Below are 16,522 nucleotides of genomic sequence, written 5' to 3'. Positions count from 1 at the left end.
ATTCAATGTGAACTAACAGAAACACAGTCCTGGAATCTACCAATTATGTTTCAATTCCTGACCTACTCGATGACTCTTTAATTTCCTAAGGTCACAGATCTAAAGTCAAAGATAACGCAGACCAATTTATCCCTCCAAGTCCAAACTCAGTTTATCTGAATTTAGAAATCACCTTCACCACTCAGGTTGGGAAACATGTACTGCACTCTCTTGGTCTATACCAAATTTCAAGCTGGCACATTTCATCACGAACCAGTCATATGGTCCCTACATTTCTTCTGCCCAATGATCCATCCACCTATCTGGGGCGAGGACCCTTTTAACTCCATACTTGTTGGTTTCAGCAATTGAAAAGCATTTGTTTTTTTCAATATGGAGAAAACAGAGCAAAGCTTTAGGTGCCAAGTAGGTGCTGACAATAAGAAGGCAAATCGGCCAGAGAATCAAGTTCAACCTGCATTCAATCAGTACATTGACAGGTTTTTCTGGTGGGGACATTTCTGAAATGATACAGAAGAGCAAATGGAGAAAACCCAGGATTTACAGGGCATGTCCCTGCAGTGCCTCCGTAAGACCTGGCAGCAGACAGGGTTCTCCACTACCTGCCACGCACATGGAAGCCAGTGGGCGCTTGTGCTCAGGATGGCGGCATCCTTTCCCCTCCATGCGCACGATGTATGCCCAACAAAAATGTATTTGGACAGTAAGAATTTCTGCCTTAACCACATTCCCTTCTGGAGTTTTCAGGGAAACAAAGCCTGAAAGCATGCTGCTAAGCAAAGCATCGCCGCGGATGACAAAACTTTGGCAAGGGTGGGTACCATCCCTGGTGGGGATTTTCCCCACTGCATGACTTAAAGGACCACTTGATGAGAAATTCTTAATGCTTGACAGCAAACCTTTCTACTGCATGAAAAAATAGCAGGTGGCAGAATCAAAACAAATATGTCTTAAATTTTATTGTTAGTAGACGAGACATCCTTGTTTTGGCCTAAAAATAAACAGAAAAATACCTATTTCTGTCCTAAGTTTATTCTTTTAACTCAGGGAGGTTCCCATACAGTCTCAGAGAAAACTATTCACTTTTCTTTCCGGTCTACGTCCGCACATGAGGACATGCCTTGACTACCTTCCCATCGATAAGCATCCTACCTGCCGAAGGAGAGGGTCACAGTACATCTGCTCCATAGTCTGGGTAGTGCTTGCAATACAGTTCTTTAAATCTGTTAAAAACACACACACACAAACAAACTTAGTTAAAATGACGTCATTCCATGCCACATGGGGTGCTTCGGTCAAGCAAAGAGAACCGCTTCTCGGGGTTCTGACAATTTCAGCCTCACTTCATAACCAAAAAGGACTGGAGGCCTTCCAAGCAGCTAGTGCTTTAGGTTACGAAGACTTTTAGTTTAACCTAATTCCATTAACGGTTTAAAAAAGTATCTCTTATAATTGGCACCAAAATTTCCTCCAAAAGAAATAATCTCCATTTAGAAAAAGACCTTCGTGGGTCAGGTTGGGTGTAAAATGTATGTCCCTGAGACGGGACCTGAGAGGAGAAGGCAGAGCAAAAGGCAGGGCAAAATTTCTGTGATGAGAACATGGGAGAAAGCTGGATTTGATGATTTATTTAGTTTGACTGATCGGATTATTTTATTTATTTATTTAGCTCCCTAGATAAAAGAAAGGGAAGGAGGGAGAGTCTGAGCAACAGGACAATGAGGCCAAAGGACCTTTAAAAACAGAAGGCTGAGGGGTGCCTGGGTGGCTCAGTGGGTTAAAGCCTCTGCCCTCAGCTCTGGTCATGATCTCAGGGTCCTGGGATCGAGCCCCCCATCGGGCTCTCTGCTCAGCTGGGAGCCTGCTTTCTCTTCTCTCTCTGCCTGCCTCTCTGCCTACTTGTGGTCTGTCTGTCAAATAAATAAATAAAATATTTAAAAATACAAAAAACAGAAGGCTGCTGAATAATTCTATCTTACATCGTGTACATTGCTCGAACACTCTCTGCCTCATCAGCCTCCAAGAAAACCTGCTTCATACAGACAAGATTCATAAACGTGGAAATCTACGAGAGCTAAATTTTAAGTTCAGGTCAGCTAAAGCCAGAGTTCACATAAGCCACAGGAACAGAAATCAGAAGGTTTAGAAAAATTCCAGCTGAAGGTGATTGTGAGTGTCTAAGAGTCCTGGAAGAGTTCCCAGAAATTTTGAGGAGGGTTTCTAGGAGGGATCTTTCCGCAGTTGTATGATGGGAGGAACTCAAAGTCCAGAAGCCTCCCAACTCCCGAGTCGTGCCTCTCCATCATCTATGCCTAACTTCCAGCAGAAAGGGAAAGAGTCATTGTCCAACAAGCTTTAAAAGAGCCAACCTTGTATATCTTGTTCAATCTCACTCCTCCACCTCTGAAGACAGGTCTTAACAAAGTTTATCTCCTCATCTGTAACGGTCCGAGGAGCTGGCTGGGCCGGCATTTCCATGGAAGACCGGGAAGATACAAGTGGCTTATTCATTGCCTTAGACTTGGGCAGAGAATCTTCAGGAGAAGAAAAGGTACCTTCAACATCCGGAGAAGAGCTTTCTTTACTTGAACTGAAGAAAGATAAAAATCGCATTCACATGATAATTTCCAAAATATGCCTTGGCCTCAGTGTACTTTGTAATGCTAACTGCCGTATGGAAAAGTACTGCTATAATGTAGTGCGTATTTGCTCTAGAAAGGAGCCGAGCCAAACCCGAGCCAAACCACGCGTTTATATGCATCATCTTATTTAACACTAGTTGCTTCTTAGGCAGATACTATTATCATGCCTAGTTCACTAGTTACGAACCTAAGGTTTAGGTAATTAAACAACTTACCCAAGCTCACCTAGCTAGTAAATTATGGGATTTAAACCCAGATCTGAGTCTATGATTTATGCTCTTATCACTTCCAAGAAGGGATGTGAAGGAAGAGTTCAAAGAAGACAGGACGGGACTGGCAGAATCAAGGCATCACTACAGAGTCTCCCTGATGCAGACGACTGAATAAAATACATGGAAGCAACATACGTGAAGCACGGACTCTTTCCCAGTGGGTTCTAGTGATTTTATTAGACAGGACACATACAGCCAATCTGATCTGAACTGGGAGAGAATCAGAGGGCTCATGTGACCTGGCTTCCCGGTTCCTTGCCAAGTAAGCCCCTCTTGGCTGTCCTCTTCAACGTCTTGCCAGTTCTTGAACATGTTTTAATTGTCTACTCAGGAATAAATCTTTCCCTGAGGTTGACTTGGTAGAGCATCCTTCTCAGCAGGTGTGTGAATGGGGGGCAATCCCTGGGTGGCAGCTAGCTTATAGCTGGTTCAAACCAAGGGACGCTTGGTGGGGCTCGAACACCACTGCAGATAGTTCAAGAAGCCTCTGAAATAATCCCACCCATCCTGTGGGTAAGACAAGTGAGTGCCCTGGTGGGAATCAGGAACACTCCCACCTATGTGGGCGGTAAACGTTTTCCTTTAAGACCAAGAACTCATAGCCCTTGCCCTCTAATGGGGGGAACCTTTTGTGGTGGGAAGATGGGGCACAGTTCAAATTACACAAAGACCCCAATGTGTACCATCTTTTTTTTTTGCTGTGAAGATTTTATTTTTAAGTCATCTCCACACCCAACATGGGGCTTGAATTCCCAACTCCGAGATCAAGAGGGGCATGCTCCCCCGAGTAAGCCAGCCAGGCGCCCCGCCCTGCGCCAGATGCACTACTTTAAACCTCTGCTCTCATTACCTTTCCTCGGATGCCAGGTCAGAAACCGGGCAGTGTGCTGATGAAAGCGGTAACATTGTGTGAGCATCACTCTGAGACGCGGTGCTTTCCGAGGCCGGTTTTGTACTCGCAAATTCAATAACGTATTTCAGCATGTCAGGGAGCGGGAACCGAGCTGGGCCTGAGCCGTACTTCACGTACCTAGGAGGCAAAGACAATGGCGCTCTACTGGCCGAGTCTGTCTGGCACCCTGCGGCTCGCTTACAGACCCTCTGCTACCACGTGGACCCCACGCACAGGCTTACTCCCGAAGGCTGTGCAGTAGGCAATGCGTCCAACAGTCCATAAGGCGAGAATTCTCTACAAAAGTAAAAACTGGCAAGTCCACGGGTTTACATCTGGCAGAAAACATTTCAAATGGGCGCCTAATTGAAGTGATGTCAAAGCTCTCTCTTGATAGCTTGTCACATTCTAGGCTCTGGCCAAAAAAGTAAATTCTATTTCTTAAAGGAAAACAGATATATTAGCAGTAGGCAAATCTGAAAATCACGCTGGTATAAAGGTACCCGAGGCTCTATTCTTTGCTACCCTTAAGACCCCTACTTGGAAATTAAGAATAATGAGAGAAAGCTGGAAATGAAAAGTAGGTGTTCACAAAGGATAGAGTTGAAGAAAACTGGCAAATCTTTCTTTTGTAAGGTCCTTATTAGTACCCTATTATTCATGCATTCATTCAACAGCCTAGCCCAGTCACAAATTACTGAAGATTTCTTTGGGATTAGTAAATAATACATATCTTCAATATGTAACCAAAATAATTAACAAATTATTTTAATACTATCCAATATTCTGTCATTACCAGCACATGTGAGATTCAGTAAAAATATGAACTTTAATGAACTCTGTAATTCACTAGAGGGGACAGCATTTAAATAGTACTAGTTCACTGGCTGGGTCAGGTGAATCCTCTAATTATGGGGTTCCACTTACAAAGGGATAGGGAGGCACTTGAAAAGAAAGAAAAAAGTACAGAACTAGGAAGAAAGAAAACTGTGTCCATATCAAAAAGGACATTGTGAAATGAGAATACCAGTGGAAATAAAGTACAATGCAGTTTGAAGTCAACCACATGTTAGAGGGTAGAGAGCAAAGACACTTCATCCTCACTAATTTGAAGGAGAGGTAGAATTAGCAGCTGGCTGTTGTAGAGAGTGGTGGCCTTCCCTGAAAAGGATGTCAAATACGTCAACTCAGAGGAAACTTAGAAAACCATACTGTTCCTTAGATGCATTTTCTTGTCTTTACTTCAGCTACTATCGGTGTATCTAAGTAAACTGCCTACCTTTGGAGATCTAGTTTCTCCATGACATCTTCTTCCACATCCTACCCACCCACTGTCTTCCCCACCCCCAGTGAACTTCTATAGGACAGGCTGTGAACCTCCAGTCTATACCACAGACATGGCCTTCAGAAGCATACAGGTTTGTGGAAAGAACTAATTTACACATGACTGGCCTGGACCAAAGCAAATATTTCTTACTAGAAATGCTGCACAGACACAATAGGCCATAAGATCACATGTCATCATTTACAACCAACCAGCCCTTTAACACTTTCATACAATACTAGTAATGCAACTTCAGGAAAAAATGTTCCTCTAAAAAACCTGGCTTTAATTTTCTGATATAATCATTGTCCTGTTCTACTGAATTAATTCCTTTAGACACACTGCTTCATAGAAGGCTGCATCTATATGCAGTTAGTAGAATCTGAGCAAAAGTAACTTTAAAAAAGATGTCTACACTATATACAAGAAATCTCATTTTTCTATTATATCAAGGTATCCTAGGGAAGAAATGGTGAACCTTTGTTTCCTGATAAAAATAATGTATTTGCCTGGTACAAAAACTCAAATACAAAAGAGTGTAAAACAGATCATAAAAGTCACCCACTCCCATCTTGGTTCCACTACCTACTGGTAACCACTACCAGTTTGTGTATATCTTCCCAGGAGCAGGTCACACTTAGATAAGCAGTTTTTTTAAACTACCCAAATAAAATTATTTGAGATTTTAAAAGTTGTTTTATTTATTTATTTACTTATTTCAAAGCTTTTATTTTAAGTAATCTCTACGCCCAACATGGGGCTTAAACCTACAACCCCGAGATCAAGAGTCACATGCTCTACTGGCTGAGCCAGCCAGGTGTCTCTTAAAAGTCATTTTATTTATTTATTTTTAAAGTAGTATCATACTATAGGAAATGTTCCTATACTCTATTTTAAAATTTAAAGTCAGAACACCCTATTGGGTACTGGCAGATTGAGTTTTTCTAAGTTATAATACATCAGGTATATTTGGTTCTATAAAAACAATTATATTTTTCCAATCTTACAAGCCACCACTAAAACCTTAAAAGTAAAATATAGCCACAAGTAGAGTCCTGTAAATCACTTCCAGGATGGTATTTGAAGAATCAATCCTCAGCTTAAGTCTATATAAGACAACCAGAGAATTGATCACTGAACACATTGGACAAGTTCTTCCCACGTGAGAGACAGGAAGCTGGAGATAGGGACCTATAGGAGCAGGGTCTACCTTGGGCTGGTAGAGAAAGTGCTGTCTCTCACAGAAACAAACGACCCACACAATGGAGTGGGTAGAGGAGCGGTGGTGGTCACAGCAACACTGAAATGGATAAAGGGGAAAAAGCCATTGACGTTATATGGGATTTCCTTCTTAAATGCTAAATCAATGGGATCGATCTTTACTAGAAAGAAATTACATTGATTCCTCCTTAGAAAGTCATGGGGTGATTGCAGGAAACAGTCAGTGGGAAACGAATTGACAAAAAGGGAAAGATTCCTCCACGAGAGGGAGGACTTTGTCTGTGTCACAACGGTCAGCCCTTTGAGTCATTTTGCACCTGCTCCGGGTAGAACAGCACTGTTTTTGTTTTTAGCTTTCCCAGATCCTTAAGAAAATGCCTTCCCGAGACAGAGGGACTGCAGTACCGTGATGGTTACCTCTCTCGTGTGTGTGAGGATGACAACGAGGAGAGTAGAAAAAGTAAAGGCTATTAACTCAGAACACTCCCGGGGACTGACCTGTGTGACTCTGTCCTACGAGCCCTTGGGACTACTGTTGACCCACGGATACTCCGGCCCTTCATACAGACTGCTTCATGCTTAGAGAATTTTCCTTAGCTATTCTATTGAACACACTAGTTAATACTTAACATCCAAATTAATTTTTAAATTTAAGCAAATTATCTGGTTTTAACATTCTAATCTTTGTTTCACATTTCTAAGCACAAAGGGGTCATGACTCACCTTTCCAGTTTTTGCTGCAGAACTTTTATTTCCTCCTTCAACTTTCGAATACACTCTCTCTTACTTCGAATAAGCTCTTTGCTCTTGTACATGTACCTAAGTAAAGGATAACACCACAAACACAATTTATATTTATTTATTTATTTATTTTAAAAAGATTTTATTTATTTATTTGAAAGAGAGAGAGAGAGATCACAAGTAGGCAGAGAAGCAGGCAGAGAGGGAGGGGGAAGCAGGCTCCCTGCCAAGCAGAGAGCCCGATGTGGGGCTTGATCCCAGGACTCTGAGACCATGACCTGAGCCGAAGGCAGAGGCTTAACCCACTGAGCCACCCAGGTGCCCCAAACACAATTTATATTTAAAAGCATTAATGGCACACAGTGCCAGCAAACAAGGGATACAAAGGAACTTCCTCAAACAAAGGGCATCTATGAAAACATATGGTTAAGATCACACTTAATGGTGAAAGACAAAGCTTTTCCCCTAAGATCAGCAACAATGCAAGGATGTCCACTCTCGTCTCTTCTACTAAGTGTTTTACTGGAGGCATGGCCAGTGTAAGAAAGGGAGGAAGCAAGGGAGGGAGGGAGGGAAGGAAGACATACAAATAGAAAAGGAAAAAGTAAAACTGCTCTTAGTTGCAGATGACATAATTGTCTACATAGAAGGGACCAAAGAATTTACAAAAATGCATTAGAATTAGTAACTGAGTTTAGTGAAGTCAAAAGATATAAAGTCAATTAAAAAAGAGAGGGGCAGGAAATTATCTACTGCATCTCTGTATACTTGTGAAAAACAAATGGAAAGCAGAATTTTTTTAGAAACCATTAGAAGATCTAAAGAATGAATTACTTCAGTAAAAATTTCCTCAGACATACGCAAGACCTATATACTAAAAATTACAAAACAATGTTGAGAGAAATTATTGATTTAAATAAATGGAGCTATACCACGTTCATGGATTAAATAATTCAAAATAGTTTCCCCAAATTGATCTAGAGATTTAACATAATGCCAATCAAAATCCCAACAATTACTAGGTAGTTAATTGACAAGCTAATTCTAATATTTACTAGAAATGTAAAGGATCAAAACAGCCAAAATAATTCTGAGGAAAAATTAACATGATCTGATGCCAAGATTTACAATAAAGCCACAGTAATCAAGACAATGTGCCACTCACAGGTTTAAGATTAGACAACAGATAAAACAGAGACTTCAGATAGACCCACAACTACATGCTCAATTAATTTTTGACAAAAGTACCAAGATAATTCAATGGGGGAAAGCATAACTGGACATCCATCCCTCCCCTACAAAAAAACAAAAACAAAAACAAAAGCCCTCATCTCATACTACATATATAAAAATAAACCCTAATGGGTCATAGATATGAATATATGAGTTAAAATTACATAATTTCTAGAAGAAGAAATGGAAGAAAATCTTTGTGGCCTTGGGTTGGCAAAGATCTCTTAAAATATAAAAACACACTCTGCAAAAGAGAAACTGATACATTAGACTTTATCAAAACTAAAAACCTGTTGTCTCCTAAAGACACTGATAAGAAAATGGAAGAGATAGCACAGATGGGGACTATGTGGTTTTGTATCCAAAACATTATCAAAGAACTCACTCTTTACAACTCAGGATGAACAGAATCAACCCAATTAAAAAATGGACAAGAGATCTGAAAAGACACTTCACCGAAGAAAATAGCCAAATGACCATTAATTAAGCACCGAAAAGAAGCTCAACATTGACAGTTATCAGACAGATACATGTCCAAAGAAAAATATAATATTCCTACAAACCCACTAGAATGTTAAAATTTAAGACTGATGATTCCAATTATGAGCAGATTTGGAGCAAATGGAAATTTCTACACTGCTGGCGAGAAAGCAAAATCATACAGCCACTTTAGAAAGCACGCTGGAAAATTCTTATACTATTAAACATACACTTTTCATACAACCCAGCAATCTCATTGCTAGGTGTTTTACCCAGAAGCACTAAAACCATACCAAGACTTTGGGTGAACGTTCACAGCAGCTTTATTCACAATAGCCTAAAATCAGATACATCTGAAATGTCTGTCGACTGGCGAATGGGAAGACACTGGAGTATCACTGCAGAGAAATACGACTCAGTATGGATGAATTCCCAACACACTGTCCTCAGTGTGAGAAGACAACCACAACGGAGTGTGTTCCGAATACTAACGCCACTCTTGTGACATTCCAGAAATGGCAAAAGCACAGGGCCAGGAAACAAGTCAGGTGGTTGCTAGGGCCGGGGGTGGGGGAAAGAGACTGACTGCAAGGGGCATGCGGGAACCTTCTGGAGGATGGAAATTCGCTACATCTAACTGTGCTGGTGGTTACTTGACTATAGACGTTGGCCAAAACTCATTGGCTCTACACCGAAAAAATGGTAATATTGTTTCATGTGTAAACTATACATCAATAAACCAGACTTTAAAAAGATTAAAATCCTATGAAGTCTGTCTAGGAATTCTTTTTTTTTCCAGGAATACAAACACTACTGAGATTGGAAAGAAATGCCCTGCGGCTGCTCCACACTCTGCCTCTCCCCAGAATGAGCAGGCTGTCCCCGGAAGCCCAGCTACTCAAGCTGTCCCGAGATGACACGCATCCCCTGCATCACCCTGACGGTGTCTCCGAAATGCCAACTCTTGGGCCCCAACCTAGAGACAGAGAATCCAGTGACTCCACATCTGCGTATCATCGAGACCCCCAGGCGATTCCTACGCACACTACACTTGGTAAATGCTTCCTTCTCCCTCTGTCATACACCAAGAAGACACTCGACCACAGAACTCACCTGTCCATGTAAATGATCTGAGGAAATTCCAGCTTATTGTGAATTTTCTCTGGCTGGCCAAGGGACTGATTGAACTCGAATCTTGACAGTTCGAAGGTCAAGACTGGAGGTAGCTTTGTAAACCAACGCTATGTCAGAAGCAGAAATGCAAAAGAAAGAAGTTAATTAGGAAACAGCAAAAGCCAGATTTAAAACATCCCTCATTAAATTTTTTACTTCTGGCACAGAATTTATATTCAAATCAAATTCACCCTAGAGGTTTTTTTTTTTTTTAATCCCAAATACTAAGATGACCACTTAGCCTTGTGCCCTCTCAGAGAATGTAGTGAAACATTCCTCAAAACTCCAAATTTATAAGCCAGTCAACAACATTTTACTCGACTATCATCCTCAGAAATACCCACCCTTAAGTAGGTGAGCTGCGCCAAGAATCCTCACTGCTTACTAAGTCATTAGAAGTCAAAAGAGGTCAAAACCTGAAGAGAATAGGCAGCCTAACCAAGGCGTCAGAAATTATGACCCAAGCAGCAGCATAAAACTAAGGAGCCAATTATCTCCATGAATCAGCGCAGAAGACACGTGTGTGTGTGTGTGTGTGTGTGTGTGTACTATTTATTTACAGTATATTAACCACAATTTGAATTCCCTTTCTTTCTAAAATAAGAAATCTGAAAGAGCCTCATGATTAAGAGTGCTCAAGTTTCTGAGAAAATCTCTGAATTCTAAGACTTTACAGATGTCTCACAAGGGACCCAATCAAATCAACCTAGGATGTTAACCTTAAGTTTCAAGAAAAGAAAGCAATGACTTATTTAAAAAAAAAAAAAATCTCAGCTGTTCCTGATCACAGATAAGGAAGAGCTAAACCAGGAGGGGCATTTCTGTTCAATTCACCTGTATGCCAGCAGGTCTGTAAGAACAGCTTTAAGACGCTCCCTTTACCAAAGGTGCAGGTGGCTGAGTTCCCTTTCCTTTGTTGGCATGAGATGAATCCAGAGAGCCTGTCCAGCTACCTCAGGGTAAATCTAAATAAGCATAATGATTTTCTTTTCCCTTTTTTTTTTCTTTTTTTAAATAGTATTCCCATTCTTGAATAAAGGTCTCCAGAGGTCTAGGTAGCTGGTGAACATCCCCTCTCTTTCGTACACAGATGGGACAGAGGCTGTGCCTCCCATCCAGGAGTCAGCACTGGCCTCGAAAAGCCGAGGAGGCAGCAGCTCTCTCCCAGTGCCCACGCTGCCCTACAGCTCCCAGCCTTGACATGGCTCGTGTGAGGCTCCCGACTTCAATTCAAAAAAAGCTCTGCTTTCTCCGATAATAACATATGCCCACAGTTTTGTTTCAAAATATACAACAAAAGGAGAACAAGCCAAGCTGTGTGGTATTGGCAGTTATGCTCCAAATTCACTAATTCTTAACCCAACTGGAATTCTGAGGCATTAATTACCCTTGCTCTCCCACCAACTGCCCCCTCTCTTTCCAACCCCCCAAAATCAATGAATGTTAAATGTGAAAAATTTTAAAAGCAAAGGCAGAATTTACTATGAAGAACAGTAAATATTATAATAGGGAAAATATTCTAAATGGCATACCATAGGAGTTAATCACTGTACTTTTACCCTCCGAAAATATGGAGGCAGTGGGCTCTCCCTACTGGTACAGGTAGGCTTCAACAGAAAAAGAGAAACTTGATCATACTTAAAACATCAGAAGCAGCATACAACCTTTATATGATTAACTCAAATTCATATTTTCAGCAAAGAATTTATTTATCAAACACTAAGACTGACTAATCCATATCAACTCATGCGAGTCCTTCAGATTACTAGTTCGACATCCGTTAAGTGTAAAGTTATTTACTATAGGATGGGAAGACAGTTTGCCAAAAAGCTCAGTCCTACTTAACTGGTTTTGTCACTGCCACAGCAAATAAAAATATCCAACTTACCTCTTGCCCATACTTCACCGAATGATCGGAAGGAAGCAGCTCAATGTCACCCTCCACCATGGCCCCTTCCAAACATTCGTCTAAGTTGCGATAACCATTTACCTGAAGGGGATACTGGCCGAAGGTCTCATTGTTACAAAAGGGCTTTCCTAGGCAAAGAAACAGATGGCTTTTTTAAAGACCTCACTAGTATTATCTGAAGCCTTTTTTTCTGGCACCACAGAGACAGGGTTTTCCTAATTCAGCAACTTGCTGAGAACCATTAGAAGCTACTTAAGCCTGTTAGGGCCACTTCCAACAAACCGGATCCAGGCACTGATCGTGAGAGACTGCTACTGTCACAGGAAGGAAGAAAAGCAGATACGACGTGCCTCCTCATCAAACACTACGCCACCTCTTGTGAATTAGTCTTGCCGAGAAACGCCTTACCTGAAACTGGTCAAACTCTAGATCCAACTACCAATTTATAAAAAGAGGAGTGGAGAGGAATGTGAACTCATGGATGTGCATGCAAGTAGCGAAATTTCAGACTGTGGGGAATCGCACAGAACAAACCACCTGGTTTCTTAAAAAATACATTCCTAGGTAAAAAGAAATTGGGAGGACAGTGTACAGATTTTGATAGGAAACTTAAAAGACGTATCAATGAAATGACCTGCATTTGGGTCCTGATTGAAACAAACTGTAAAAAATAAACACATCACCCACCCCTCCAACATATAAAATTATAAAACAACTTGGAAATCTGGACATTGACTGGATATCTGATATTAAATGCTACTTTTCCGGAGTGAATAGTGGTGTTGCATTGTTTTACAGAGAATATCGGAAGGGTAAGAGAAGAAAGGAGTTAGGGAATGCCTGGCCGTGAACTAAAGGTGGCTGAGTTCATGGGGATTTTTAGACTGCTATAAAAAATTCTCCATAATGAAGAAAAATTAAAATTACACAACCAACACAGAGCTTAGTTAAGCCTCTAGAGCAGAGAAATATTTTTGGCAGTTTAACTCAACAAAATCTTTTGAGATTAGATATTACATTGGAAATAACACAGAGAAAATTGACATTAATACTAGACGTTAATGGTACATTTGGGCTGTGTGAGTATTATATAATTTCATCTGACAACTCTGAGGGAAACACTGTGCCCATTTTACGGACGAGGAGACTGAGGATCCAGGCACTCTCACAGTTTGTCAGGGTTACACACGTATTTAAGAGGTGGAATCAATATTCAGGCCTAGAAATGCCTGACTTGAAAGCCTTTTTTGATTAATACAGATACGGTCACGAGTCTAGAACTAACAGAGCGAAGAATTTACCTTCACGAACCCCTTCAGTGAGGAAAGTACCGTAGAAAAGCTGCACCATTGGATTTTCAGATTTGTTCCTGGGATTGCTGCTTTTAAAAAAAAAGAAACAGTTTTCTATCATTTGGATCAGATAAGCACCACACTAAGGCTAACCATCATTCAAAAGCAAAAACAGGACATTTTCATCGACCTTCAAAGAGCTGGGCAGGGTCCAAAATTAGTCACGGGTTGGTTCAGTTTAAATACTACTTGAGCAAATATACGGGCATGATCCCTGGCTGTGAGGAGCTGAGGGAGAGTCCTACATGCTGGAAAATACATGTATCTGTATAAAATCAATATATACATGTCTAGCCAATGACAGATATATATAGATTCTAGAATAGGACAGAAGCAAGAATCAACCCTCTTGTGCAGTTTTGCAAATAAACACATAAGTTTCCCTGTGGCACAACAGAAATGGACAAGCCCATCTTAAATGAAGCGTTTCTATGTTACTATGTGAGATGCTCCGTGCAAAGCTATCCTATGATACACACATTTCTTTTACTCACAATAAAAACAATTTAGAAAATTCCTTAGCATCTGTATTCGAAAGGGGATACTTGTATTCTCTGCCCTGAATTTCACTTCCAAAATTCATTTCAGTGACTGCAATGACTAAATTTGATTTCCCACGTTCACATCTAGGATTGATTTGACCTTTTAATACGTTCTGTAGCACAGGCGATGTCTTAACAAAGTTCAGAGTTATGGCCTAACTTTCAGTCAAAGGTGGCAGACCGAGACTGAGAGGATTACTTACATCTTCAGAGAGGAAATCCAAAAGCAAGGAGGATACAAAATGACAAGTGTCTAAGCAGTTACCCCAGGAAGTTTGGCAAAACCCAGCAATTTCTACTGGAGAAGAGTAATCCCCCCCATCCTAGTTCTCGCTGGACCACTGTGAGTAGGAAGGTAGGACAAACAAATCCTCAACACTCACTTAACATTCACAGCTAGCTGGAATGCGTCCTCTAGCCAATCCAGGAGCTTGTGTGTGAATTCACTCACATCTTGCTACAAGAGAGGCACAAATTGCATAAGAGTTAGACCCAACACTACACTTAGGGAAATGAAAATCTGCCCTTAACCCGCCAATGACTAAGAATATAGGACTATGGGAGGATTTCTTTATTAAGGACAAAGAGCAGAAAGAGACAAGGAACCCTGGAACCCAGCCACTGCAGAGACAGAAGGCAGGGGCTGACCAGCTTGTGGCTAGGAGGGAACTGGAAAGCCACCACTTGAGCCACATTTATTTGTAACAAACCAACAAACAGAATCTTCCAGGTAGGCCTTAAAAATAGGAAAAAAAGAAAAGAAAAGAATAAAAAGGTCCACACAATAGACTCTAATCCTCTAAAACAATCTGAGACTTAATGGAGAAAAGAAACTTTTATGAAGTGTTCTGAGAATTTAGAAGAACTTAGGACCTTTAGAGAAACAAAGGGAAAATTTAATTTTATGAAGCAGGTGTTTGTCTGCTGGAGACAGCTTTGTTTTTTTAACAGAAGTAAGGAAAGGATGCTGTCCAGGAGAAAAAAGACTGTTCAGAAAAGCTGCTCAACTTAGGTTTAGACAATATTAAAAATAAGATTTTTATCTGGGCCATCCCCAGGCAGAGGTGCAGACAGAGGGCTTTCCTTTTGTCAGTGACCCTTTGCTAGGATTCCCGGAGGTATTTTCAACCTCCTCTCTACTCCGACAGCCCCTGTGTACTTCTCGTCCTGCGTAGTCATGGTCAGAGCCTCTTACACAGCTGACCTGAAGCCACGTCACAGGAAGAGCCACAAGGCATGACTTCAAACATCACAGAATTGGAAGGAAAACACGAGCATAACGGGTTTTTCGTACCTGCTGTTCCTCAGGCGATCGGAATGCTCCTTTTAAGAGATCCAGAGCTGCTGAGGGGTCTACAAATTTGCGATTTGATCCCATCATCAGAGCAAACAAATACTGAAGCTCTTGCATAAACACGATATTTCTCTTTTCCTGCAGAGACAACAATGTGTGTCCTTACAACCCCTCATTCAGAAAATTAGAACACACGAAAGAGAAAAGTTGTCAGTGATCCCTCCCTAATTTATATTTACCTAGATCTAGATCAGTGAGGACTCAAACCATCTTACAGGTCCTCTAATGAGGTCTGTGTAGGGGACTACCTTCAACTGAAGACTATCTATGTGGAAGCCAGGAAGGGAATATTGTAGGAAAAGCAAAAATGTTTACCTTCTGAAGCTGCTGTCCTCCCCCCTGCTAGGAAAATGCACCCCCAAGGTGAAATTCTGGCAAGAGTTAAGAGTGCTGGCAGGAGGCCACGTCCTTGGGTGAGAGCTGAACACAGAACCTTCTAGAAGGTCCAGGCCTCCAGCATCAGGGCAGCCATTCTGCATCACTCAGCCTGAGCAGCTGAGGAGAAGCAGTGCAGGACGCCACACACACTTTCTGTGATTCAGAATTTCTGAATCTCCCACCCAGAGGCAGAAAAGTGGAAACTATCAGGATGACACCCCACCGAACTGGTTTTCTAATTTTGTTCCTAATTAACTTAGCATTTTTGCAAACCCGTTTCACGTGACAAAGAAGGACAAATCCATTTGAAAATGAAAACAAATCCTAGCACAAGCCAAAGGACATCATAGCTATCAGCTCTGCCCAGAATTTAAAAGCCTTTGGGATGAGAGGGACCAAAGGAGAGGGAGGACTTCTCCACACCAACTTACAGTGTGACTCGGACAGTTTTCAAGCACATTCTGTGGCAGACTATAGCTGAGGACGAGTCTTCGAAATTCAGGCAGTTGAAAGAGAGACTGAAAGAAAGAAAGAGATTTGTAGCCTTTCTTCCCAAATAACTGTAGCGGAAAAGTATTTCTTTTACTTGAAAGTATAGGCGACTGTCCCCTGCTATTTCTCCCTCTACCCTGTCTGAGGGAATGATAGCTATGGTACAAACTGAACTGACGGAATATTGATTCTTCTAGGAAAACCCAAAAACGTCATGACTGACGAGAGGGATGGATTAAATAAGGTATGGTATGTGTACATGATATACCATTATGTACTCATTAAAACAGTGGGAAAAAAAGTTTTCATAAAATGAACCTGTACAGGGCGCCTGGGTGGCTCAGTGGGTTAAGCCGCTGCCTTCGGCTCAGGTCATGATCTCAGGGTCCTGGGATCGAGTCCCGCATTGGGCTCTCTGCTCAGCAGGGAGCCTGCTTCCTCCTCTCTCTCTGCCTGCCTCTCTGCCTACTTGTGATCTCTGTCTGTCAAATAAATAAATAAATAATCTTTAAAAAAA

The 16,522-nt window shown here is 41.3% G+C and overlaps 1 protein-coding gene across 8 annotated transcripts in view; it reads right to left on the bottom strand.

Moving 5' to 3' along the window:
* Window positions 1-16,522, bottom strand: part of USP28 (ubiquitin specific peptidase 28) — a 57,552-nt gene that overhangs the window by 11,984 nt on the left and 29,046 nt on the right. For 4 of the 8 annotated variants that reach the window (XM_045080516.1, XM_013054861.2, XM_045080517.1 and 1 more), the window contains exons 6-15: window positions 15,945-16,031; window positions 15,076-15,213; window positions 14,165-14,238; window positions 13,189-13,268; window positions 11,867-12,015; window positions 9,919-10,046; window positions 7,075-7,170; window positions 3,765-3,944; window positions 2,370-2,590; window positions 1,153-1,223 (exon numbers count right to left, since the gene is read on the bottom strand). In XM_045080516.1, coding sequence (XP_044936451.1) covers window positions 1,153-1,223; window positions 2,370-2,590; window positions 3,765-3,944; window positions 7,075-7,170; window positions 9,919-10,046; window positions 11,867-12,015; window positions 13,189-13,268; window positions 14,165-14,238; window positions 15,076-15,213; window positions 15,945-16,031 — 1,224 coding nt within the window. Of the gene's footprint in view, window positions 1-1,152; window positions 1,224-2,369; window positions 2,591-3,764; window positions 3,945-7,074; window positions 7,171-9,918; window positions 10,047-11,510; window positions 11,592-11,866; window positions 12,016-13,188; window positions 13,269-14,164; window positions 14,239-15,075; window positions 15,214-15,944; window positions 16,032-16,522 lie in introns of those variants that run through there. The other 4 variants (XM_004749862.3, XM_013054862.2, XM_045080518.1 and 1 more) reach the window with 3 other exon arrangements.

The sequence above is a fragment of the Mustela putorius genome, unplaced genomic scaffold (assembly GCF_011764305.1).
Source record: "Mustela putorius furo isolate JIRA1106 unplaced genomic scaffold, ASM1176430v1.1 tig00000460_pilon_pilon_pilon, whole genome shotgun sequence".
Lineage (NCBI taxonomy): Eukaryota > Metazoa > Chordata > Mammalia > Carnivora > Mustelidae > Mustela > Mustela putorius.
This window is presented reverse-complemented; position numbering and strand designations above follow the sequence as displayed.